This window comes from Eptatretus burgeri, chromosome 5 (genome assembly GCF_056783735.1).
Source record: "Eptatretus burgeri isolate ZD-2024b chromosome 5, Ebu_testis_v1, whole genome shotgun sequence".
Lineage (NCBI taxonomy): Eukaryota > Metazoa > Chordata > Myxini > Myxiniformes > Myxinidae > Eptatretus > Eptatretus burgeri.
The window spans coordinates 1813691-1840532 of NC_140965.1; the positions used below are offsets into that span (position 1 = coordinate 1813691).

General features: G+C 45.1%; 1 protein-coding gene across 5 annotated transcripts in view; it reads left to right on the forward strand.

Moving 5' to 3' along the window:
- The window catches only part of LOC147025695 (xanthine dehydrogenase/oxidase-like), a 400539-nt gene that overhangs the window by 147081 nt on the left and 226616 nt on the right, over positions 1–26842 (forward strand). For all 5 annotated transcript variants that reach the window (XR_015057977.1, XM_085880369.1, XM_085880370.1 and 2 more), the window contains 2 exons: positions 6357–6541; positions 24142–24304. Coding sequence is in view for 4 of the 5 variants with exons in the window: in XM_085880369.1 (XP_085736495.1) it covers positions 6357–6541; positions 24142–24304 (348 nt within the window). In the remaining variant the exon portion in view is untranslated. The remainder of the gene's footprint in view (positions 1–6356; positions 6542–24141; positions 24305–26842) is intronic.

A 26842-nucleotide genomic window follows, 5' to 3' on the forward strand; every position in this document is an offset into this window, starting at 1 on the left:
CAACATCTCAGAAGGTTCCACCGATGAAGAACATGTATCAGATGAAGAAGTGAGAGATACAGTATACTGACTGATCATGGACCTGGCTTTGCCAATGACATTGGATGTTGGCTTCCTGAGCGACCGTCGTCAGAGATGATCGACTTCTGGTCATCACGAGATTTGGAGCCCCTCTAGAATTCGACTGGTCCCTTTGATTCATCCATACAGTTTGTTGAAGGTAGGAAACGCTGCTGCTCCAAGAATCTTTTTTACCGTAGACTACAAAACGGAGAGTCCGTGAAAAGGTCCTGGCTTTGCTTCTCCACATCAACCGGAAAACTGTACTGCATCGCTTGCATGCTCTTTGGAGGCGCTACTGCCCTGGGCGGGGAAGGATTCAATGATTGGAAGCATGCCAGTCGTTCTATCGAGGTGCATGAGCGTTCGCATGTACATTGTGTGAATATCATCCGCTTGTCAGACAGAGCAACATCCGCAGGTCGTGCGGACATTGAACTCGTCAAACAGGTGAGTGAGATTGCGTCCTATTGGAGGGAGGTGCTGAAACGAAGTGTGAGCGTGATATCGTTTCTCGCTGAGCGTGGTCTGGCATTCCGTGGATTGGATGAAATTGTTGGGTCACGGACGAATGGTAACTACCTTGGTTTAATGGAATTACTTGCGGAATACGATCCATTTTTGGCGCAGCCCATTCAGAAATATGCCAACCAAGGTAGTGGCTACACCAACTACTTATCATCTATGACATGTGAAGAGTTAGTCTCCATGATCAGAAAATCTGTTCTGGATAACATCGTCGCTCGTGTGAAAGAGGTAAAATACTTCTCTGTGTCAGTCGATTCTACTCCTGACATAAGCCACATCGACCAGCTCACAGTTATTCTACGATACATTCAGAACGAGGCTCCAGTGGAGTGTTTCATGACCTTTCTGAGCAACACAGGACACACTGGACTCCAGCAAGTGACGGCATTACTGGATTTTTTGAAAGCCACTGGATTGGACATCGCTAACTGCCGAGGGCAATCTTACGATAACACATCTAATATGAGTGGCCGATACAATGGGATGCAGGGAATGATCCAACAGGAGAACCCTCTTGCAATATTTGTGCCATGCGTGACGCACTCACTGAACTTAGTCGGTCAGTCGGCCATGGGATGCTGTAGACCTGCAGCAGCATTCTTTGAATTCGTGGAACAAGTGCATGTATTTTTTACAGCTTCCACGTCGTGCTACGCCAGATTATTTGATGTCCTGAAAGCCAAAGGTCTGCAAGTACCAAAGCACCTCAGCGACACTCGCTGGTTGGCTCATTCTGATGCAACCCGAGCTCTTCTCGACGGTTACAGCGAAATCATGGATGTCCTCTGAAATCGCAAACGATGAACAACTGAATAGTGAAACGAGAAACACCGCCGGGACACTTCACCAAACGATGTGCACGCTCGAGATAGGGTTCTATGCTGGTTTCTGGTCTACTGTCCTTGGTAGATTTGATCGTACGAGTAAAACCCTTCAGTCGCAAGCTACCGATCTCAACACAGCTGTGCAGCTCCTCAAGTCACTGGCGAGCTTCGTGCAGTCATTACGCGATCAGTTTGATACATTCGTTGTTGACGGAGTGGAGCGCTCAGGTACGGAGGAATTCACTCGCGAATCGCGTAGACGAAACCGTAATGTCCGCCTCGCTCCCTTGGACTACGGACACACTCCAGAAGTAGAACTGGACGCCAAGGAGTCGTTTCGCATCAGTGGATACGTTACAGTGATCAACCTACTGCTGTCGCAGTTGGAAAAGCGTACAAACGCTTACAGCGAGATGAGCGACAGATTTGGATTCCTGCGTGCTCTTGTTCAACTCGAAGTGGAGCAGATTCGAGAGTCATGCTCGAAGCTCGTCGAGCTGTATCGGGAAGATCTATCACCTGACCTCACAGAAGAAATGATTCAGTTTCAAGCCATGATTAAGGAGTCAGAGCCAGACTCGGGCCGTACTGAACTCGAGATGTACAGTTTTCTCATCGAGCGAAAACTCACCGATACTTTCCCAAACGTGGAAGTGCTGCTTCGGATTTACCTCTCACTGATTGTGTCGAACTGCTCCGGGGAACGCTCGTTTTCGAAACTCAAGCTTATCAAGAACCATCTTCGCTCCACGATGGGGCAGCAGAGACTGGTCAATCTGACCATCATTTCAACCGAATCCGATGTGCTCAATTCCATGGAGGTTGACAGTATCATATCCGAGTTCGCTGCCGCGAAGTCGCACAGGAAGTTTGTCCATTGATTAAGGCACCGTGTGTATGTTCATTGATGTGGATGACACTGCCGTATATTTGCACTCGCTGGATGTCGGCTATTAATCACCATTTCGGATTTCTCTTGCCCAGAGGGTTTTTAGAAGTTAGAAGATTTTTAGTCAAAGTTCGTAGCATGATTAATGATAGCGCGTCGTTTGTTATTTTCTTATATTGGTCCATCTCTATCTCTTACTCTTGCAGCAACAGCATTTTTGTGATTTGATTTTAGAATGAGCTCATAGATAAGTCACCAGCCATATCAATAACAATCCGTCCATCTTGTCATATTGTTAGATTTAATTGTAATTTGTGAACATGTATGCCAAATCATTCCCGATCAGGATCTGCCAAATCTATAGATACAAGTTCAGTTGTTGATGAAAAAGCAGTTATAATTTAAGTTGTTGATTAATCTCAAAATTTGGGGGCCCCCCACAATCATTGTACCCACCGCCCCCCACATGGTAAGTCCGGCCCTGATGTTACTGTACTGAATACTTTCGGCAATTGTAACACACATCCAAGAGAGAGGGAAGACACGTTAGATTTACCTTAGTGCTGTTCGTGAGGCCATCGGTGTTGTTAGCAGCAGCTTACAATCTCCTCTCGCATCGATTATAGAAAGGTGAATAAATGGCGTTTGGATTTTATAACTACGTAATCATTGTGTCGATGTTATAATTTACAAATGAAGAAACGAGCTCCTGTCAATTGTGTGATATATTTTCGGAACAGTGCGATTGTTTTGACAACAAAAAAAGCTTCACCTAAAATAAATTCGTGTTTTAATGTCGACAAAAAATGACAATTTATTCGCGGAATTCTTCAATACAAAGGTAATTTACTTGCTAGAAGGTAAACGTGCAAACATTGGTTCAGTTTGAAAGCCGATTTCCTTGAATCCCGATTTAGCACAACCCTGTTTTTTTCGCGATGACATTTTATGGACCTAAACGATCGCATTATAACAGGGCCACACTGTCGTTGTTTATTATCATTCTGAGGTATTATGTACTGAACAGTGTACATAATTGTATGTGCTATTTTTATATGAGGCGACATCACTCGGCGATAGGAATTTTTCAGTTACATTTTTTTTTCATTTTTTTTTCTTTTTTTTTTCAGAACTGGCAGATCCGTCGTATATGCGATCCGTCGTTGCCCGGAACGTCGTTAAAGCCGCTGTCACACCTTGACGTTTCAGCCAGCATATGGCAACGTATCAAAATTGATCTAAAACGCTGGCGTACGCTGAACTATTGATGTTTTTTTTTATTTTTGGGCGTATAATAACGTGTTGGACGTATGCATAACGTATTAGTAACGTAAATGGAACGTTTTAATCACATATAGATAACTTATACCAAGGAATGCTGAGCGTGTTGTTGGCGTTCACAACCTATACCCAACGATAGTCTAACTTATGCATAGCGCGCGGCAGCGTATCGCCGACGATCACGTGGTGAAGGCTATTCATAGGCTGCGGCTCGACGATTCAAATCTTAACCGCACTAGGCATCAAAGTGAGAAGCCGCTGTCACACCTTGACGTTTTAGCCAGCGTATGCCGACGTATGAAAAATTTGCTGAATCAAGCTGGCACACGTCAAATACGTTATGGGTAAGTTTTGTATACATTAATAGCACGCTGGCATACGTCGTAGTAAGCTGGCATACGTCGTCGTATGCCGAGTATGTCGAGAAATTTTCAGCATGTTGAAAATTTCTCGACGTATGACACACATTCCGCATACGCTGGCATAAGTTGTAGGCACGCTGCACGATCATTGACACACGTCAACACACGTTGCTTGTACGTTACTCATAAGTCGAAACACATCAATGTAATGGTTAGCATTAGTGTTCCAGACTCCCTGGTTTATTTTTGGGGGGGGGGGAGGGGGGGGTTTCTTCGGTATTACGGTGATGTTGACACTTCGATTTTAGTGAGGTTATGATTTAAATCGTTGAGCGGCAGCCTATTAATTATATTATATTACAGCCGCACTAGAAATCGAAGTGTTTAAATCACCGTCATACCGAATAAAAATAAATAAATAAATAACCAGGGAGTCTGGAACACTGACGCTAACCATTACATTGACGTGTTTCGACTTATGAGTAACGTACAAGTAACTTGTGTCGATGATCGCATAACGTGCCTTCAACACGTTACTCATAGGTTAGAAATAAGTTTTGGGTAGGCTAAACATTACCTCGACGTGTTTCGACTTATGAGTAACTTACAAGTAACGTGTGTCAACGATCGCGTAACGTGCCTACAACTTATGGCCAGCGTAATGCGGAACGTGTGAGTCATATGCTGGGATACGTTGGGAAATTTCAAGCATGGAAAATTTGTCGAACAGCTCGGCGAACTACGATGTTTGCCAGCGTTCTACGACATATGCCAGCGTACTACGACGTATGCCAGCGTGCTCTTAACGTATACAAACATACCCATAACGTATTCGACGTGTGCCGGCGTTTTAGCCCAATTTTGCATACGTCAGGCATACGTTGGCTAAATCATCAAGGTGTGACAGGGCCTTAAGTGGCGCATGACTGTATATACATACATAACACATGTATACAGTATCAGGTAATGGTCCTGAATGAGCAACCCTTGTGACCAATACGCTGCAGCCTCTTCCATGTTTACATGTTCCGTTTCAGTTCTGTATGAAGTTCTGCATGGATAAAGTACACAAAAAGGAGAACAACAAACGATTACCTTTAAATATAGTTCTTTACATGTACAATTCAAGTGAAAAATTAGCAAAATTCAATTCCCACAGAGAGTACACAAAATGTCAGTCAATGCCTTGCTTGGTAGAACCAACATGGCGGAGTTCGTTTTGATGTTAGAAGTTATTTTTTTTTTAATTATAGGTTTTTTTATTCATGGATTTTATATTAATATTTGATAATGAAAACAGATTGCACAAAAAGGTTAAAAAAGCAAACTGCATACGTAATAGCGAAAAAAGGACCCTTGTGGACTACATCACCATGGCTTGCAAAAGCAGCTCCTGGTTAATTATTTTTGTTGTGCTCAATGAAGTTCCACTTTCTGCACATTCCTTGACTCAATATAATTGTCAGAACAGTAAAAAAAGTTTTTAGTTAATAAGGAAAGGCTGGCTTGACAAGCGATAGCAAGCTCATTGATAATGGGACACACCCGCAAAAATAAAAACTGCCGATTTCTTCATATTTTCAGATTTCACTCCAGATTTCGACATTTATTTAGTCCACATGATCTGATCCTCAAAACTGGAATTATATTTCGATTATATACTTTAATTAGTCCGTGAGAATAGATCCTGGAAAATTACATCACACAATGCATAAAATTATTCCAAACGCTTAATTTGAATATTATAGCACTAACAAAAGTGATGCATACAGCGATTCGTAGGAATGATGATCAGGCATTCGAAGATATGAGTGAGGAAAGTGAAGAAAAAAAAATTGTGAGTGCTTCATTGTTAAGAAACCATTGCGTCCTGTTCTACCTCAAGGCATTGTTGAGCAGGCTGAACAAAATGGCAAATTAAGACCCCAGCAAGCTAACTCGGGGGCTGACCAAGTATGACACCTTGATAAAGGATAATTAAACAAGGCTGTTGATGATCTTCAAAAGGGTGTTTAAATTGATCCAAAACACCCAATTTTCATTCATGCACTTTCTTGGAGTTCCCGTGGTATTCGTGAAAAAATTGTTCGCATCCTTCAATTGAAAATCATTCTGCAGACCATAACTCAAGTTAGATGGAAGTATCTGATGTTGTCTCTCTTCTACTTTTCTGCCTCGTGCCCTCTCATCTGTCTTTTTTATTTTTCCTGTGAGCTTTAATTGAGATCAATTGTTACAGTAGGTTGACATCTAACATTGGTAGAAACGCATCCATGGATGCAATCACGTCAAATTCTATTTTCCAGTTTATCCCGTTTTTAACGCGCTTTACCATTATGATGCAAATATTTGACAAGGGCATTAATTATCGAGATATTCACCTGCAGATAACCTGTTCCTGTGTTGTCCCAGTTGGAGTTTATGATGGCATTCAAACAAGGACAGCGCAGAGAGGACGATATGGCTGTAGTGAATGCTGCAATGCGGGCAAGGTTCGGCCTTGAGACTAGCCGGGTAACAGAACTCGAAATGGTTTTTGGAGGGATGGGAAATCGGACTCTCACCGTTGCAAGAACAGCCAGCTTACTTATTGGAAAGTGAGTAGGCATTTTTGTACATCAGGGTTTTGTCATCTTTATTTTTCAATATTGATTTTGTCTTTCAGTTTGTGCTTTACCAAACAATAAGTTAACGTTTGAACTTATTGATGTATCTATGGATTCTCAGGGAATTTCAAGTATGACCTGTTTTGCATGCCCATGAGAATCATGTTGCGTATCATATGATCTGATCCCACATTCAAAGCCCAGATAATGTGTTGGTTTGTCCATTGTATAAGCCGGAGCTCACAACACGACATAACACCATGAGCCGAGCTGCGGAGATGAAGTGTGACAGAGGCAGCAGATACATGCTCACTCCGGGGAGGGGGTGGCCCTGGCCCACAGACATGGACCAAGTGACACCAACCCAGACGGAGGGGATTAAAATGGGAATGATAGGTGATGATGAGCAGGAAGAGGAGGGATACTAACGGAATGGAGGAGAGGAGGAAGATGAAGATGATAAACAGGAGTGTAGATTGGAAGAATACCTGGCCAACAAAGTAGGGGAGATAAGATTGACAAAACTCAGAAAATGACCACAGCTCTCTCGAATAGAAAACAACAAATTGATGAAAATGCGAGCCAGGAGAACTAACTAATCAATTGGTAAAATTATATCAAAACCATCTTCTTCTTCTTCTTTCGGCTGCTCCCGTTAGGGGTCGCCACAGCGGATCATCCGCATGATCCGCATAGTGATTTGGCACGTTTTACGCTGGATGCCCTTCCTGACGCAACCCTGGTCACCTCTTACGAGACACAGGGATAATATATCAAAACCATCTACTTGAAAGAAATCAATACTGTGTGCTTTGCGGTGGCACTGCTCATTCAAGAAAAAAGTAAACGATGCAACAAGAAGAGTATACCAGGCCCCATGAACAGAAACCAAACACTGCCATGGAAAAGAGATGAGAGACACAGAGAGAAGAAACAGGACAAATACAACAATTAATGAGAGGACACCGAAGCACAATGGTAAATAAGAGAATCCAAAAAATAGAAAAACAAAAATGCAAACAGAGATAAAGACCTGGAGTTAATGGGTGTTGAAAACAAAATAAATATCAAGAGTGATAGCAAGGAAGATTCAAAAAAAAACTGTGACAAAGTCAACAATGGGACAAAACAAAACCAGATGTTTCAAAATAACCCAAAGATATTCTATCCTGAACGAGGGAAACAAAAGCAAAATGTATCTAGTACCCCAGGAGAATATCTCTTTGCTGGTCATTCTACCCTTTGCTGTGACATCCCTCATCCTTCAGACAGGTAGGCAGCAGCCTCTTTCCTCTCTTCAGACTTTGACAAAATCACAAGCTCGTCAAACACTTGGAATATGTCTTTCAATCCTGACAAATACCACACTCACCATGGGTCTATCACTTTGCCATCACAGATAGGTCAGTGGTCTCAGTCTTCTCCCACCTCCTTTCTGGTCTTGCACCCTCTGCTCTTCTGTGTCCCCCCCCCCCCCGCCTCGGCCAAGTTTCTGCAGGGATCACATGGTACACCATCAACCATTCTGATTAAACTACCTAAATCCAGGATCACTGCTCACCACCACTCATTTATTCCTCTTTTCCTCCAACCCGTGGAATCGACTTTCAGGTCAGGTATGGGGAGCATGTGCCGGAGCAGCATGTCACTGCGTCCACTTTGTGCCAGTACTTCAGTTGCCTCCGTCTGGCCATCCCTCAGGCATATGCCAAAATCACAACAATATATTCATTAACGGTTTCTACCACGTCCATGTGATGATATATTCATTAATGGACCATGGAATGAAAGTGAAAGAGGGAGTCATGGATAAATTGAGAAGAGAGAATGTTAATATACATTAAATGTTTCATGCCAGGAAGAGGCACGAAAGAGGGTATTTTTTATAATTAGACAATTACAGGAAAAAATGTCTGGGGATGAAGAAACAACTGTACTTTATATTTGTAGATTTCAGAATTTGGAGAAGGCATTCGATAGGACTGGTCAGGTCAGGTCTGGTCAGGTATGGGAGCATGTAACGGAGCAGCGTGTTGCTGCGTCCACTTTTCGCCAGCACTCGAGGGGTTCTCTGGCCATCCCCCAGGCAGATGCCTGGCCCATCCCTATCTCCTTTAGATGCTGATCAACTTGCTGAAACCATGAGGCATGTGGTTGGCCCATTGGCCTCCTCCACTCATGAGGATCCCTCGCTAAGAGAATCTGATGAGCAGGATCAGCGTCAGGAAAATGAGCTACATGTCTATATAGCTGCAGCTGATGCTCACGGATGACACGGGTAACAAATCTCATTTGAGTCTCTCGCAGCAACCGCTTGTTGGACACAAAGTCTGACCAGCAATAGCCAAGGATTCTCTGAAGAGACCTGGTACCAAAGGAGTTAAGTCTCTGTCTCAGATCCCTGGTCAGAGTCATAATCTCACATCTGTTGAGCAAGACTGGAAGCACCAAGGACCTGAAGACTTGGATTTTCATCCTCCAACACAGGTACCGACAGCTCCACACCCCATGATCCAGTGAATCCATGACTCCCCAGACCCAACCCAGATGTCTATTGACCTCTGGCTCAGAGCCAGCGGAGACATGAATATCACTGCCAAGGTAAGTGAAGCTGTCAGTGACCTCAACATCCTCATCACAAACAAGTACAGACAAGATGGTAGCACCCAATATGTCATGGAAGCCTGGATCTTAGTTTTGAACCAGGAAGCTTGTAATGCCAGCGGCTCTGACTCCTCATTCAGCACCTTGGAGGCCACAAAAAGGATATCCAGTCTCCACAAAGATGACTGCATCATCTGCAAAATTAGGGTCAGAGATTTTGACATTCTCAAACGATGCACTGTAGCTTGACCTCTCTGTCATTCCCCCCAGAATATAGTCCACACAAGTGCTGAAAAGTGTGGGGGCCAGTACACACTGCTGACCAACTCCAGTAACAACTGGAAAAAGGTCAGAGATGGTACCACCACATCTCACAGCACTCTCAGTAACAGAGTATAGTTCAGACATCAGATCGATCAGTTTTGGTGGCACCCCACGAAGACCAATAATCCTCCAGAGAGCATCCCGATTGACTGAATCAAATGCTTTGCAGAGATCATCATAGGCTGCAAGCACCCTTGCCAAAACACATCATTGTTCAGTGAGATCCTGAAGAGCAAGGATATGATAGATCATTGACCTCTTTGCTGTAAAGCCTGATTGCTTTGGGTGCTGGTGCTCAAGCAGATGGTGGCGAACCCTGTCAATAATCATCCAAACAAAGACCTTGCCTGGCATTGAGAGCAGCATCACCCATGGTAGTTATTGTAGTCATAGCGATCACTTTTCCCTTTCCAGAGCGGGACAATGAAGCCCCTCTTCCAGCCATTTGGGATAATGCCTGTATTCCAAGCAGAGCACAGAACTGCATGTAAAGACATGAGTACAGCATTTCCACCAGCCTTGAGAAGTTCAGCATGGATGCCAAAGATCCCAGGAGCTTTACCCCCATTTCAACCGTTTCACCTTTGACTGTGTTTCCACAAACGAAGGTGTATCAATTGATTGGAGGGTCAGCAATAGGGATAGTAACACCCTTGACATCCAACTCAACAGTTGGTGGGTCTGCCTGGCGCAACCGCTCAAAGTTACCAACCCAGTGGGCCTTCACTTCAGACACCTCTGTCAAGAGCCCACCACCCTCTGCTCTAACTGCAGTACACTGTGTCCATTTTGTCCACCCCATGGAAGTGTGTTTTGCATTCTGTTTTTGGCCATTACATCCTTCTCCATTCACGGTACAAGCTCTTCCACGAGCCCCAACATACATCCCAAAACAGAAAAATAAAAATAATAGTAATAAAATAATCGAAATCTGAAGAAACCTAATTACCTCACAAATATCATCCAATAACATGTCTACCAACATAAAACTTCAAACAGGAATAATCACCAGAGGTCACAGGGTCTGCAAATTTTATCCGTTTTGCCATTGCTCTGTATCTGGTACTTGCACAAATTTACTCAATAAACCTTTTCTTGAATACTTCTACTTGATGCCATTTTCAAGGTTCTCTCTCTGCACAGGAGCAGCACAACTTCATCGTGTAGTTAAATGGGTGGAAGAAATATAATTTGTGAACTGTTCATTGTAATCATGTTACCCAAACATCTGAAAGAAGAAGTGATTTCAAACAGATGAAAAGGGGTGAGGCCATGCCTGTTTTCTCATTCCTGAATATCTTTTTGATGATAAATAATTAACATAATTAATCTGAGTGCAATATTGCATCGTGTTTACTTGAATGGATGCTAAATTATCATCTCAAGCCAAACAAGAAAAGGAGCAATCGGAGATTGCAAACCCTCACCAGGACTTCTTTTTGAGTGGTGCATTTTTATAGGTTTGAGGGTAAATCCAATATAGCTGCCAAACCATGTGGCCTATGACATCATATGTGTGATTCTTTTGTTCCTCATGGATAGGTGGTCACATGTTTAAAGTTTTGCCTTGATATTTTCAGACATTTCAGAGAAGATTTTTGAAGGTGGTTGTTTTGTTTTTTTAAACAATATGGCTGCCGAATCTCATGACCGATGACATCAAATTTTTTTTGGTGTGGATCATTTTATCCCAGATGACCCTCAAAAATTTTTATACTGGTTGGATGTAGCGTTATACATATGCAATGATGTCGTCATGAAGGCACCTATGACGTCATAAAAATACCGCACTCATTGGCCATGAGGAGTACTTGCTTTGTGCCACTTGTACATCTATGGCTTGGGGAACACTTGTGTGAAATTTCCCCTCAATTTGTCCAGCCGTTCTGAAGAAGATTTTTTTTATAGATTTTAGGGTAAATCCGATATGGCTGCCAAACCATGTGACCAATGACATCTTATTTGTGAACCTTTTGTTCCGCATGGACAGCCGATCATACGAGTAAAGTTTTTTTCCTCAATCTGTTTTGCCACTTCAGAGAACAAGATTTTTGAATGTATGTATATATATATATATATATATATATATATATATATATATATATATATATATATACATACATACATACATACATACATACATACATACATACATACATACATATATACATATATATATATATATATATATTTTAAACAATATGGCTGTAGAATCACATGACCAATGTCAAACATTTTTTTCTGTGGACAATTTTATCCCTAGATGACCCTCAAAAATTTTCATACTGATCGGATGTGGCATTCTACATCTGCAACGATGACGTCATAACAAGTGCACCTGTGACATCACAGAAAAATCGCACTCATTCCACATTAGGAGTACTTGCTACATGCCGTTACAATTTTTTTCTTGGTGCGGTTTCATAGACACAGAGGTCCAAATTTTTTTTGTTTTTAGCTGCGTCTCGCGTAGCGAACGTGGCGCTAAGAGAGCTCCGCTTTGTTCTTGTTCTTCTTCTTCTTGTTCTTGTTCTTGTTCTTCTTCTGGTGAAGACAAAACCTTTAGGACGCAGTTCTTTTATATACTGGATAGCCTGGTGTTGGCTTAGTGGTTAGGGTGGTGGCTTGGGATCCCAGGGTCCTGAGTTCAAGCCCCGTTGGCTGCTGAATTAACACCAGGGGGTTGACTCAGCCTGTCATCCTTCCGAGGTCGGCGAAATGAGTACCAGTGTACTGGTCCCGGTGTATGCCCCGGTAAGAATAGGTGTACCATATCCCTGTGTGTCATAAGAGGCGACCAGGGTTGGCGTCAGGAAGGGCATCCGGCCATAAAAAAACATTGCCTCAAGAAAAAGCCCAACCCCTGCACAGCAGGGAAAAATGGCTGTAAAAACGGTCATTTTTTTATATATATATTCTTTTATATACTGGATCTGGATCTCCTAAAATACTAAACACCTGCACACATCCTCGCATTGAGGATGCCTTTTGAGAGCGTCTATCATGAACTTTTAAATATATTCGGACATTTGCTTTAAAGTTTCGAAAAGCTCACGTTACTATTTAAAGATTATTCCATTTAATGTGTTGTAATTTCGTAAATACACGATTTTCTCGTCATGAACAGGAGCCTCCATGACGGGTCTCGCTATTGCTCCATCAAGGCACGTGACAATATCGGAAGTTGTTATTGCCTTTAGGACGCGGCGCTTGGACACATTTGTCCTTGTTCCAATATGGCTGCCACACCACGTGACCTATGGCATCATAATTATCATTATAACATTCTGCATGAGTAGTCGCACCAATGTTGAAAATTTCATCTCAATCCAATAAGTGGTTGTGGAGAAAAACACAAAAGTTCTGTGCAGACAAACAGACAAAGAAGAAGTCGTCATGCAGAGCATGACACTTGCAAAATCCAAAAAACAAATTCTACCTCAAAAATAATTGCTGGTTGAATGAAATGACCAAACCTCAAATCTCAAATGAATCAGAAGAAAATTGACAATTTTAGAATTCTGGCCAATGTTGACCTTTTGGACTTTGTGGACCTCCAAAACAATTGGTGGTTGAATTCAGCGACCTGAAATATAAATCCTCTTCAAATTTCAAGTGGATTCGATGAAAATTGAGGATTTTAGAAATACCACCTTAGTTGTTGACCTTTGGCCAATGTTGACCTTTTGGTCCATGTTGACTGAAAAAAATAATGGTTACTTTAATTCAGTGACGTGAAATGTAGATCCTCTTCAAATTTCAAGTCAAATCAGATTAAAATTGAGGATTTTAGAAATCTCATGTAAGATGTTGACCTTTTGACCTCAAAAACAATAGGATTCTTGCTTATGCCAAACTCTACCATGTGATGAAGTTTCGTGAAATTCTGGCCTGTAGGCGACAGACAGACAGACAGAATAACAAAATCGATGAATAAATATCCTTGAAAAATCTTCGATTTTGCAATTAACAAACGGAACCAAATGCAGTACCCTCTCCGAATCCTTCGGCGAGGGTAAAATCAAGCAACAGTAATTGTTTTCGCAACATATCTTCACACAGTGAATGCCCAAATTATCTAAGTTTTTGACATACACAGCATGTTGTAGCTTCAACGGCTCAACTTGCAATGAGGTCGTTGTGGCAGGAGGTTAAAATCCCACGATGTGCCAAACAGTTTTAACTCCTGTGGAGATGCTCCAAATTATGGCGGGTTATGCACTCGCAGTTCGTGAGGAGAGACACGAGAACCTGAAAGCTTTTTTGAATCCAACGGGTTTATTTTCTGCAACCAAAGAGAAAGAACCAGTGGAAGGTGATTGTGAGGAGACGATCGTGGTTTGGGATGGGAAGGAAAGAAATGCAATCTTTACTCATGAAAGGGTGTGTGTGTCAGTGTGTGTCAGTGTGTGTCCTCCATAACTCCAAAACTATAAAACTTAGCAGCCTGAAACTTTGCATGTATACTAAGAAAACTCCAAGGAAGTCAAGAAAACTTGACTTCCAATTCCGGGTTTGGAGCGTGGACAGGTCTCCTTCAGGGCTCTCTGCTGACGATCTCAAAGTTAAGGTTCCGGTCGTTATCTGTCCCGTTTTAACTGTTTATTTTCTCACTTACCTGTTACTGTGTGTTTCTAGTTCGGTTTTGTTTCAAAAATCGTGCTATTTTGTGAGATTTTGTCGACCTTGTCTTACCAGGTGCTTGAGGCCTACCGGTTCCCCTCGGTGTGCGATCGTGTTTTGTTTTTTCTCCCCATTACCTTCAATTTCTATCTTCCCCTCTTTCCTAACTTTCTATCCCTCCCAACTAATCACTATTTCTTATCTTAACTTAAAAAAACACCACCTTTCTCCTTCCTCACTCACGACTCTCGATTCTTCTTCCTCTTCTTCTTCTTCTTCATCTCCTTCTTCTTCTCCTTCTTCTTCCTCTATTTTTTCTACAACACTTCCATTACCTAATCTGTTGAAAACTCTCTCAAACATTAATAATAATAACAAAAACGATCTCTTATAATGCTTCATCTTCCTCTTTCACACATGTGGTACTCTTTACTGTATCATAATGCACTACTCTTCTGCTATTCAATTCTGCAATTCAACCTTTCCTTCATACCTTGCCTAAAAAATCCAACTGTTACATCGTTTTTTCTCTCCATTCTCTGAATTCGCCTTTATTGCATCCATCAAGAAAAGTGTTTAATCGCACCTCTGACCTAAAACTTTTAAAAACCCCAGTTTGCTATGAATGTTCGCTTTCCATCAACCATTCTTTTTTTCCAACTCCAGTGCCAACTCACCCCTTTCACCCCTCACTCTCAACGCAACCGTCCCACTCTTCTGCCTACATGCCTCCCTCTCACCTCTCTCAAAAACTCCCCCCTCACCTTTCTCCCACCATTCATCCCCCTCACTCATCCTTCTCAAAGTTGCCCCTCCTCTCATCCACAAAGCTGCCTCCTTCCACTGCCCTCTCACCTCCATCTCTTCATGCCACCTCCTCACATCCTCAACTGCCTTCTTCATCCTCTCTTGGCCTCCCTCTCCCCCAGCACCACAGAGCCTTTTCTCCTCCTAATCCGGCCCCCTCTCCGAGCTATTCTGCAATCCCCCACACTCTTTCAACAACCCTCCTTACCTCCCCCCTCCTCCCCTGTCCTACCCCCCCCTCTCACTCCCCCCACCCCCTGCATCCAAAGCCTGCTTCCCTCCCTCTTCATTAAAAGTGTGGACCTCAAATATCCAGGGCCTTCGCTCAAACCTTTCAGATCTTTCCATATAGATTGCCACTGACAAGCCAGACATAATCTGCCTAACAGAAACTTTCCTCCCCCAAGACGTGTCTGACTCCCAAGTATCTCTCCCTGGTTACTCCCTCCTCCGGTATGACATACCTGAGCCTCGTCCTGGTGGAGGAGTTGCTCTCTTCATCAAAGACTCTATTCCTCACTCTCCATGCACTGGCCTCACTCCCCCACACCCCCAGGAATAGCTCTGGCTACGGTTTCCCCTCCACTCCCACCTCATGTTTATATGTGTCCTGTACCGTCCACCTAACAGTGATGACTCCATCTACACCTCACTATCCGAAAACATGGACCAACTTCTATCTTCTCATCCAAACTCTCTCCACCTCATATGTGGCGACTTCAATTGTCATCATTCCAGTTGGCTCGGTGTGGGTACCTCTCTCACCTGTCATGGCACCTCAGCAAAAGCTTCTGCGACTCATTGGGACTGACTCAATCGGTCAACTTCCCGACCCGGATCTCAACCAAAGGTACCGCATCTCTTCTGGATCTGATTTTGACAAATTTCCCTGACAATATCTGCCGCTCTTCCTTTGCTCCAATCGGTTCTTCTGACCACGTCCTTGTCAAAGTGGACATCTCTCTGGCTGTTATCAGAGAACCACCTCACCGCCGTCGAGCCTGGCATTTCACTCAAGCTGACTGGCAGGGTCTCCAAGCAGCCATCAAACTTATAGACTGGTCTCCTATTGCTACTTTCTCCAACATCAACTCATCCTGGGAATTCTTTCAAAGAAACTTTCAAAGAAATTCTTTCAAAGATCTCGCTCATGCACAGATTTATCCCCTCTCATCTTCAGTTGTCCTCCCCTTCCTCCCACCCTTGGTTCACTGAAGCTTGTGGTGAGGCAGTTGTCCTGAAACAACATGCCTTTGCCTCATGGAAAGCAAACCCAACTGAGGGCAATCTCAGTTCCTTCTATAAAGCTCGGAACAAGTGTGTATCTACCCTCAGGAGAGCCAGAAAACAACATCTTTCTCATCTCAAGTCTGAACTCTCAAACCTCTCTCCCTCCTCAAAATCCTGGTGGCGTCTAATCAAATCTGTTTTTGGTGTATGTTCCGCATCCATCCCCTCCCTTACCTCAAATGGCCGCACTGCTGATACCCTACGTGAAAAAGCTGAATGCCGAAACTCGGTGTTTGCAGCTAAATCTTGTGTCCAAAACAGATCACTTTCTCTACCCACCTTACCCAGTCGCACCCAACTGTCCGTGGACTCTGTGTCCTTTTCTCCTGACAAGGTGGAGAGCTTGCTGTCAAACCACGACTCAGATTCTGCAACCGGTCCAGACGGCATCAGCCCACGTGTCCTCAAAGCCTGCTCTTCTGCTCTTGCTCACCTTCTCTGTTCCATTCACCCTCTCATTTGCTCAAGGTCATCTGCCATCTGCTTGGAAATCAGCAAACATCACTGCCCTGCAAAAAGGTGCAAAAACAGATCCCTGCAACTACAGACCAAACAGCCTTCTCCCAATCATCAGCAAGGTGATGGAATCCATCATCGCTTCAGACATTAAATCCTTCCTCTTCTGCAATGGCTTGATTTCTGATCATCAATTTGGTTTCAGACCAGGTCACTCTACCATGGATATCCTGCTTCTGCTCGCCCAACAATGAATGGAAGTACTCAATGCCAGACAGGAAATCCGAGCCGTATTCCTGGACATATCACGTGCTTTTGATACAGTCTGGCACCCTACCCTGCTCACCAAACTCTCTTGCTATGGTATCCAAGGTCACCTCCACTCATGGCTCGCAGACTTCCTCTCCTGTCGCAGTCAACGTGTGGCCATAAATGGTGTTTCTTTCATCCCCTCTTCCTGTCCAGGCTGGAGTTCCTCAAGGTAGCGTTCTGGGCCCTGTTCTTTTTCTGGTTTTCATCAATGATCTCTCCGAAAAATGAACTCTCTGGAAAATCCACTATATCTCTTTGCTGATGACTCCACCCTCTGCCGTACCATCGGTCATCTCTCAGACCAGCAATCAGCAGCTTCTTTGCTCACTGCAGATCTGGATAAAATCACAAACTGGTCCAACACGTGGAACATGTCTTTCAATCCGGACAAATCTCACAATCTCACTATGTCTCTTCAAAAGGACCGTTTAGACCCCCCCACCCCCCCCCCAATCCACCTTCTCAACAATCCTCTGGAAGAAGTCCTTTCATTCAAGCTTCTGAGTCTCACTATTGGCACTTCCCTTTGTGAGAGTCCTGAAGCTATTCCGGATGGAGTTATCATCATTCTTGGTGGTATGATGGAAAACAAAGGTCACACTCTTTCCATCACATCAGCATCAAGTTCAGTTCTGGATTTACCTTGTGAAGAACATGAAGAGGCAGACACAAGGATTATTGCTCATCTTGCGTATTGTGTGGAATATCTTAATCACCATCGAGCTGTTGTGCATGCAACAGATACAGACATAATTATGCTGTGTATATATCACTTCTGCTGCTTGAACACATTGCAAGAACTCTGGATACAACGGCAGAATCAATACCTACCTATTCATGAGCTGGTAGAAGTGTTGAGCAAGAAGTACCAGAAAGATCCTCTTGATGTCGCAGCTACACTTCTGTGCATATATGTGTTGAGTGGATGTGACACAGTGAGCTACCCATTCAGAAGGTGAAAAAGAAGAACAGCACAGGTTTCCCTGGGACTGATAGGAAACCTTCCCCACCTTGTTGATTTTGGGAGAGATAGTGAAATGGCAGCAACAAAATGTGTCATTGATGAGGCCAGAGTATACTGGACTGCTCTGTATGGCCAAACAGGGTTCAGCTGTTTGGATACCCTCAGGCAGCATATGTTTGTCTCTTCAAAATTAGACCTTAGGTCACTGCCAGCAACAGAAGATGCGTTTTACTTCCTTGTTTTAAGAGCATTGTATCAATTGCTTCTGTATAGACGTGCACATCTCAGTGACTGAGCACTTCCCCCAGCCACAACATTTGGCAGAACCCTTATCAATGGAAAACTGGTCCCAATTCTCATGTCTAAGCCAGCCAAGCCAAACATAGACAAAACTGTGTCTTGCATGTGCAAATTATCCAAATGTCTGAAACGATGTTCATGCAAAAAGGCTGCTGTGTGACATGCATATGCCTTGGTCAGAGAGGTTCATCTGGTAGAGTTGTTACAGAGAGTGACTCTTCCTCTGAAGAGGATGTTTAATGTCACAATATTGTGTTAATTCATTTCTAAGTTTATCTTCCTTAAAACCATGGCATGTAAAAGTATGTTGTTGTTCCTGACCCTGTTGATAGTCAAGCATTTCTGAGTTGCATAAATCTTTTGTTGTTTGACATATAACCTTGTCAATTGTAGGTAGGTTATATATACACCAATTGTGATATAGGTAACGAACTCCTCTTTAATATGAGAGGTCATTTGTGTATATAGGTTTAGTGGTTATGATTTTAGGACAATATGAATTACCCCTACCCCCATCCTACATCTTCGCTTTTGCCAACATTTTGTTATCAGAGGGGGCTCGCAAAAGTGCTGACTGTGTTGTTGCGCAAGAGTTTCACCATTGCCAACATTGGTTTTCTTATACTCAAAGGGTGTCTCTTTATGAAAATCAACACAAAAATTTTATAGCAGCCGGGCAATTTTTTTTTTAATTTTGATGGCTTGGCTCCCCGGCTATACCGTTCGGATGATTATATTGAGTGAACAAAAACTTATGGAATGTGCGTAAAGTGTAACTTCATTGAGTGAAACGCCATGTTTGATAACCTGCTTTTTCAATCCATCACGGCACAGTCCACAGCGGCTCCTTTTTTTTCGAGAATTACACATATAGTTTGCTGTTTCCGTTTTGGGTGATTTGCTAACATTACAAAATATTAACATAAATTTGCTGTTATACTTCCGCCCTTTATTAATAGTTGGTAGTTTCTACAAGTGAAGATAAAAAAAAATTTTGTTGTTACAAGTGAAGAGGCTTTGTTTCTTTGCTTTTTGCTTTACTTTTGTGTGTGCTTTCATTACAAAATATTAATAAAAATATATTAATAGCTACTGCATTATATTAATAATCGGTAGTTTCTGCAAGTGAAGAGGTATGTATACCACACATCGACGTGGTAGAAATTGGAAGAAATGCCTCCCCGTGGGGTGTGTGCATGCCTGTTCTTGGTTATGTGAGTGCGGTGAGCGGGTTTTTGGGCGCGTGATCTGAACTCGAACTTGGGCCCGTAGTGTGTGGCGCTGTTGAGGAGGTTATGCGACCGTCTCACAAACCATGTACTTCTGCAGTGCCGAAGCCAAGCAGGACATGCCACCATGCAGTGCAGGTCAGGTATGGGAGCATGTGCCAGAACAGCGCGTCGCTGCGACCACTTTCCGCCGGTACTCCAGGGGCCTCCGTCTGGCCATCCCCCAGGCAGATGCCAGGCCCATCCCCATCGCCTTGAGATGATGGTCAACCTGCTGCAACCATGAGGCACGTGGTCGGCCCACTGGCCTCCTCCACTCATGAGACTCCCTCGCTGAGAGAATCTGGTGAGCAGGATCAGCATCAGGAAAACGAGCCACATGTCCATACAGCCGCAACTGACGCTCACGGACTATGCAGGTAACAAATCTCATCCGAGTCTCTCTCAGCAACCGCTCGTTGGACACAAAATCCGACCAGCGATAGCCAAGGATTCTCCGAAGACACCTGGTACCAAAGGAATTAAGTCTCCGTCTCAGATCCTTGGTCAGAGTCCAAGTCTCGCACCCATAGAGCAAGACTGGAAGTACCAAGGACCTGAAGACTCGGACTTTCGTCCTCCCGCACAGGTACCGGCAGCGCCACACCCCATGATCCAGTGAATCCATGACTCCCCAGGCCCGACCCAGACGTCTATTGACCTCTGACTCGCAGCCAGCAGAGACATGAATATCACTGCCAAGGTAAGTGAATCTCTCCACGACCTCAACATCCTCACCACAAACAGACACAGACAGGACAGCAGCATCCAAGATGTCACCGAAAGCCTGGATCTTAGTTTTGACCCAAGAAACCCGTAATCCCAGCGGCTCTGACTCCTCATTCAGCACTTCGAGGGCCCCCAAAAGGATGTCTAAAGTCTCCGCAAAGATGACTGCATCGTCTGCAAAATCAAGGTCCGAGATCTTGACATTCCCAAACGATGCACCGCAACTTGATCTCTCCGACATCCTCCCTAAAATCCAGTCCATACAAGTGCTGAAAAGTGTGGGGGCAAGTACACATCCCTGACGAACTCCAGTAACAACTGGAAATAAGTCAGAGGTGGTACCACCACACTTCACAGCACTCTCAGAACCAGAGTAGAGTTCAGACATCAGATCGATCAGTTTTCGTGGCACCCCACGAAGACCAAGAATCCTCCAGAGGACATCCCGATTCACTGAATCGAACGCTTTACAGAGATCAACATAGGCTGCAAGCAGCCCCTGCCGAAACTCTCGCCTGCGTTCGGTGAGGACACGAAGGGCAAGGATACGGTCAATCGTTGACCTCTTTGGTGTAAAGCCTGACTGCTCTGGACGCTGGTGCTCAAGCAGATGGTGGCGAACCCTATCAAGAATTATCCGAGCAAAGACCTTGCCCGGCACTGAGAGCAGCATCACCCCTCGGTAGTTGTTGCAGTCTTGGCGATCATCCTTCCCTTTCCAGAGAGGGACAACAAGGCCCCTCTTCCAGTCAGTTGGGATGATGCCTGTGTTCCAGGCAGAGCACAAAACTGCATGCAACGACACGAGTGCAGCATTTCCACTAGCCTTGAGAAGTTCGGCATGGATGCCACAAATCCCTGGAGCTTTGCCCCGTTTCAACTGGTTCACCGCAGCCCGTGTTTCCACAAGCGAAGGTGGACCACAGTTGATTCGTGGGTCAGCAACAGGGATTGTAACACCCTTGATGTCCAACTCGACAGCTGGGGGATCTGCCTGGTACAACCGCTCAAAGTAACCGGCCCAGCGGGCCTTCACTTCAGACACCTCTGTCAAGAGCCTACCACTCTCTGCTCGAACTGCAGTGCTCCGAGGGATGGGCTTGGATGAACGTAATGCGCGAATTCCCCTGTAAGCGGGACGAGAATCACCTGTCCACAGGTGATGCTCTACCCCCTCACAGATTCCTCGCACATAGGCCTCCTTGTCCACCCTCAGTGCACGTACAGTTTTACGCCTCAGCTCTCTGAACAGCTCAGCTCTGCCATTCAGCCTGGCCCTGCGACTCTGGTCAATGGTATCCAGTGTCCCTTGAGAGACAAAATTCTTCTTTGCCCTGCGGTGAGTTCCAAGACATCCACCGGCAACATCAAGGACGGTGGTCTTGAAAGCGCTCCACAACTCTTCAGGACCCCCGAAAGCACCCAGACCCCCCAAGTGTCCACTCAGCCTGTTCGCAAACTCCTCAGCTACTCTCTCATCCCTGAGCTTGGCAACATCCAGCCTCGGCTGGGATGGTACCATTCTCCAGGATTTAAGGTGCAGCTTTAGAGTTGCTACAACAAGCCTGTGGTCAGTATTGAGGAACTGAGCACTCCGGTAGACCCTGCAGTTCTGGATCATCCTCCAACGACCGTCAATGAGGACATGGTCAATCTCCTTTGTCACACCGCCAGCGTTGGAATACCAAGTCCAGCGATGAGCTTGTGGGCGCTGAAACCATGAACCAGCCACCCTAAGTCCATGACTTCTTGCAAAGTCAAGGAACTTAGTGCTATTCTGGTTCATAATTCCTGACCCATGGGGACCAACACACACCTCATAACCATCCCTATCAGTTCCAGTCGATGCATTGAAATCCCCCAAGACTAGAAGTGTATCTCGTCTGGGGCACTGATCAACCACAGACTCGAGCGTGGCGTAGAATGCATCCTTCACGGTGAGATCACTCGCCTCAGTCGGAGCATAAACAGAGACCAGGGAAATGACACCTAAGGAGTGACGAATCCTTAATCTCATAATACGCTCGTTGACCGGTGTTACCTCAATTATCATTGGGGTCAGCTTATTGGACACAGCTACAGCAACTCCTTGGGTATGGTAACCATCAAAGCGACCAGACCAATAGTAGGTGTAACCACCCACCATTATCTCGCCGCAATCCGGTCTCCGAACCTCAGAGTGAGCTGCAATCCCGATGTCCAAACGCTTGAGCTCAGATGATAACAGAGACAGGTGATCATCCTCTCTTAGGAATAGGACATTCCAGGCACCCACCCGAAGGGACCGCCTCAGGTTAACCCAAGGAGACCGCCGTCTGGTGGACGACACCTCAGCACCACTCCGACACACTCTCCCGCAATCTGACCCAAGGATGTTACCCCGTGGTTTCCCTCCTATCAAAGATTGGGGGTCCCGAAGGCTTTGCCCCAATCCCGTCATCCGGTGAGCTGCCCTGCGAAGGGAAGCTGCACAGGAGGTACTCCCACGGAGTGGGTTTTCAGATTTTTTTTCGTTTTTGCGTTTTGCGGAATGAAGGGTTTTACGGTGGCCGGAGTGCAAATCTTGCCACCAACCTCCTAATAAGAAGTAACCCAACTGCAGGAGGACGTCTGCAGACACAGTTGGGCACTAGATATGGATGGCCGTTGGCTCACAAGGAGCTCTTCCGCCCTTTGACAGGTTTTGTTTTTAATCCTGCTGGGTGTCCATATCCAAACACCCCCCTCACCAGAAAACCTGGTGGGGGAGACGGTTTAGTCGCCGACAACCCGACCATGGAACAGGTTGGTACAGGTTTACATGGTACCTGTAGCAGGTCACAGATCGAACCTGACCTGACAACCTGACCTGACAAAAGTGCAGTGCAGGTGTGGGGAAATCCACACATGTGTGTAAGTGAAAGGTTGAGTAAATCGCCGGTACACACGCACGTTTAGTATTGACCCCAAGGAGGTCGGAGGCCTTCCCATTCCTTCCCCTCCCCTCGCCAGGCCTTTCCATTCCCTCCCCTCCACTCCCACCACCTTCCCATTCCCTCCCCTCCCCTCACACAACCTTCCCATTCCCTCCCCTCCCCTTGCATTGCCTTCCTATTCCCTCCCCCCTCGCACCTCCTTCCCATTCCCTCCCCTCCCCTCGCACCGCCTTCACATCTCCTCCCCTCCTCTCACGGCCCATTTCCATTCCCTCCCCTCATGCCGCCTTCCCATTCCCTCCCCTCCCCTTGCATCGCTTTCCCATTCCCATTCCCTCCCCCACACAACCTTCCCATTTCCTTCCCCACGCGCTGCCTTCCCATTCCCTCCCTTCATGCCGCCTTCTCGTTCCCTCCTCCTTGCGCCTCCTTCCCATTCCTTCTCCTCGCGCTGCCTTCCACCACATTGTTAGGAAAATATTGTAGCATATTAAGAAACCCCATTTGAATATTTACAACAAAAAGTAATGAACGTACTTTTTACATCCACATTTATTCAGTTCCTTAAACAGAAACAACACAAAGCGAAACTACCAGCAAAAGTCATTTTCATAATTGTGTTTGCGGCCATCTTGGAAAATAGCCACACCTTATGCACTAAGACGAATCCAAGTGTCATGATCTATAGGAGTACACCTCGCTTGTCCATGAAAACACATGTTTAACCATTTAAATTAGGAAAATAGTCCAAATACAAGGAAAAACATGAAACTTCATATTCTTGGTGGCCATCTTAAAAATGGCTGCCCTGGAAACCTTTCCAAATGTCTCAGTATCAAAAATAGTTCTACACATAGCCCTAAACATATGTGGGATTTTTGTTGCTTGTATGAATAAGTGGTACAATTATTTCCATCCAAATTGTGACTAGCTTACAGGTGTCAAGTCTACATATCTGAATTATCAAGTAATTTAAAAAAACTGTGCTTTTCCTTTCAGGTTATGGAACTCAGAGCTGCTTGAAGTTGCTACCAATTCTCTGCTGCAGGAGATTCAACTTCCTGGTGGTTCTCCAGGTGGGATGGAAACATACAGGTGTTCCCTCTGCCTATCATTCCTCTTCAAATTCTACCTACATGTCCAAATGGAGCTTCAGAACATGGTACTGTGTTTTCATTTTCTTCTACAGGGGTTTCAAAGAAATTCCTCATCTTTTACTGTATGATGCTTAATACCATCCATATCTGGTACCAAACTGTGTCCGTAGACGTCCTGCAGTTGAGTTACTATTTATAGGAGGGTGGTGGCAGGATTTGCACTCCAGCCACCGTAAAACACTTTATTCCGCAAAACACATAAACGCAAAGAAAACTGAAAACCCACTCCGTGGGAGTACCTCCTGTGCTGCTTCCCTTCACAGGGCAACTCACCACATGATGGAATTATGACAAAGCCTCTGGGATCCCCATTTCTTGATTGGAGGAAAAGCACAGGGTAAACTCTTGGATCACATCGCAGTTGTGTGTAGCGGGGTGGTGCTGAGGTGACGTCTACCAGGCGGAGGTCTCCCAGGGTTAACCTGAGGCAGTTCCTTTGGGTGGGTGCATGGAATGTCCTATCCCGAAGAGAGGATGAGCACCTGTCTTACTATATATGCTCAGGCATTTGAACATCTGTATTGCAGTACTTTGAGTTTCGGAGACCAGATAGTGGTGAGATCATGGCAGGTGGTTATACCTATGACTGGTCTGGTCACTCTGATGGTTACCATGATCAAAGAGTTGTAGTAGCTGTGTCCGATAAGCTGACTCCAATGATAATTTTGAGGAAACACTGGTCAATGAATGTATTATGAGACTGAGGATTCGTCGCTCCTTGGGTGTCATTTCCCTGGTCTCTGTACATGCTCCGACTGAGGCGCGTGATCTCACTATAAAGGACATTCTATGCCGCACTTGAATCTGTGGTTGATCAGTGCCCCAGGTGAGATACTCTTCTCATCTTAGGGGATTTCAGTGCAGCGACTGGCACTGATAGGGATGGTTATGAGACATGTGATGGTCCCCATGGGTCTGGAACTGTGAACCAGAATAGCACCAAGTCCCTTGACTTTGCAAGAAGTCGTGAAATGAGGGTGGCTGGTTCATGATTTAATTGTCCTCAGGCCCATCGCTGGACTTGGTATTCCAACACTGGTGATGTGGCAAAGGAGATCGACCATGTGCTCCTTGATGGGCACTGGAGGATGATTCATAACTGCAGGGACGACCGGAGCGCTCAGTTCCTCAATACCAACCACATGCTTGTTGGAGCAACTCTGAAGTTGCAGCTTAAATCTGGGAGAATAGTGCCATCCCAGCTGAGGCTAGATGTTGGCAAGCTTAAGGATGAGAGGGTAGCTCTGGAGTTTGTGAACAGGCTGAGTGGGGATTTGGGGGGTCTGGGTGCTTTGGGGAATCCTGAAGAGTTGTGGAGTGCCTTCAAGACTGCCTTCCTTGATATTGCTGGTGAATTTCTTGGATCTCTTCATATGGCGAAGAAGAACTTTGGTCAATGGTATTCAGTGTCCCTTGATAGACAGGCGCAGGGCCAGGCTTGATGGTAGAGCTGTGCTATTCTGGGAGTTGAGGGGTAAACCCGAATGTGCGCTGAGGGTGGACAAGGAAGTCGATGTGCGAGGAATCTGTCAATGGGTGAAGCATCACTTGTGGTCAAGTGATTCTCGTCCTGCTTACAGGGGAATTCATGCATTGTGTTCATCCAAGCCCGTCCCTCGTCGTACTGCCGTTAGAGCAAAGTGTGGTGGGCTCTTGACAGAGGACTCCGAAGTGAAGGCTCACTGGGCCGGTTACTTTGAGCGGTTACACCAGGTTGTACCAGCCAGCTGTCGAGTTGGACGTCAGGGGTGTTACTATTCCTATTGCTGACCCTCAAATCAACTGTGGTCCACCTTTGTTTGTGGAAATACAGGCTGCGGTGAACCGGTTGAAATAGGGTGGAGCTCCTGCGTCATCCCAACTTACTGGAGGAGGGGCCTTGTTGTCCCTCTTTGGAAAGGGAAGGGTGATCGCCAGGACGGCAACAACTACCGACGGGTGACAATGGTTTAAGTGGTGGGAAAGGTCTTTGCGAAGATAATCAGCACCCAGAGGAGTCAGCTTTGATACCAAAGAGATCAACGATTGACCATATCCTTGCTCTTCGGGTCCTCACCGAACACAGAGGAGAGTTTTGTTTGGTGCTGCTTGCAGCACATGTTGATCTCTGCAAACCGTGTCATTCAGTGTATTGGGATGCCCTCTGGACAATTCTCGGTCTGCGTCTGGTGCCACCAAAACTGATCAATCTGATGTCTGAACTACACTCTGGTATTGAGAGTCCACAGTTTTGGTGATTCCATCTCTGACTTATTTCCAGTTGTGACTGGAGTTCGGCAGGGGTGTGTACTGGCCCCCACACTTTTCAGCGCTTGTATGGACTGGATTCTGGGGAGGATGTCAGAGAGGTCAAGCTGCAGTGCATTGTTTGGGAATGTCAAGGTCTTTGACATTGATTTCCCAGATAATGCAGTCATCTTTGTAGAGACAGGGATATCATTTTGGCTGGAGGGCCCTCGAGGAACTGAATGAGGAATAGAAACCCATGGGATTATGGGTTTCCTTGATCAAAACTAAGATCCAGGCTTTCAATGACATCTTGG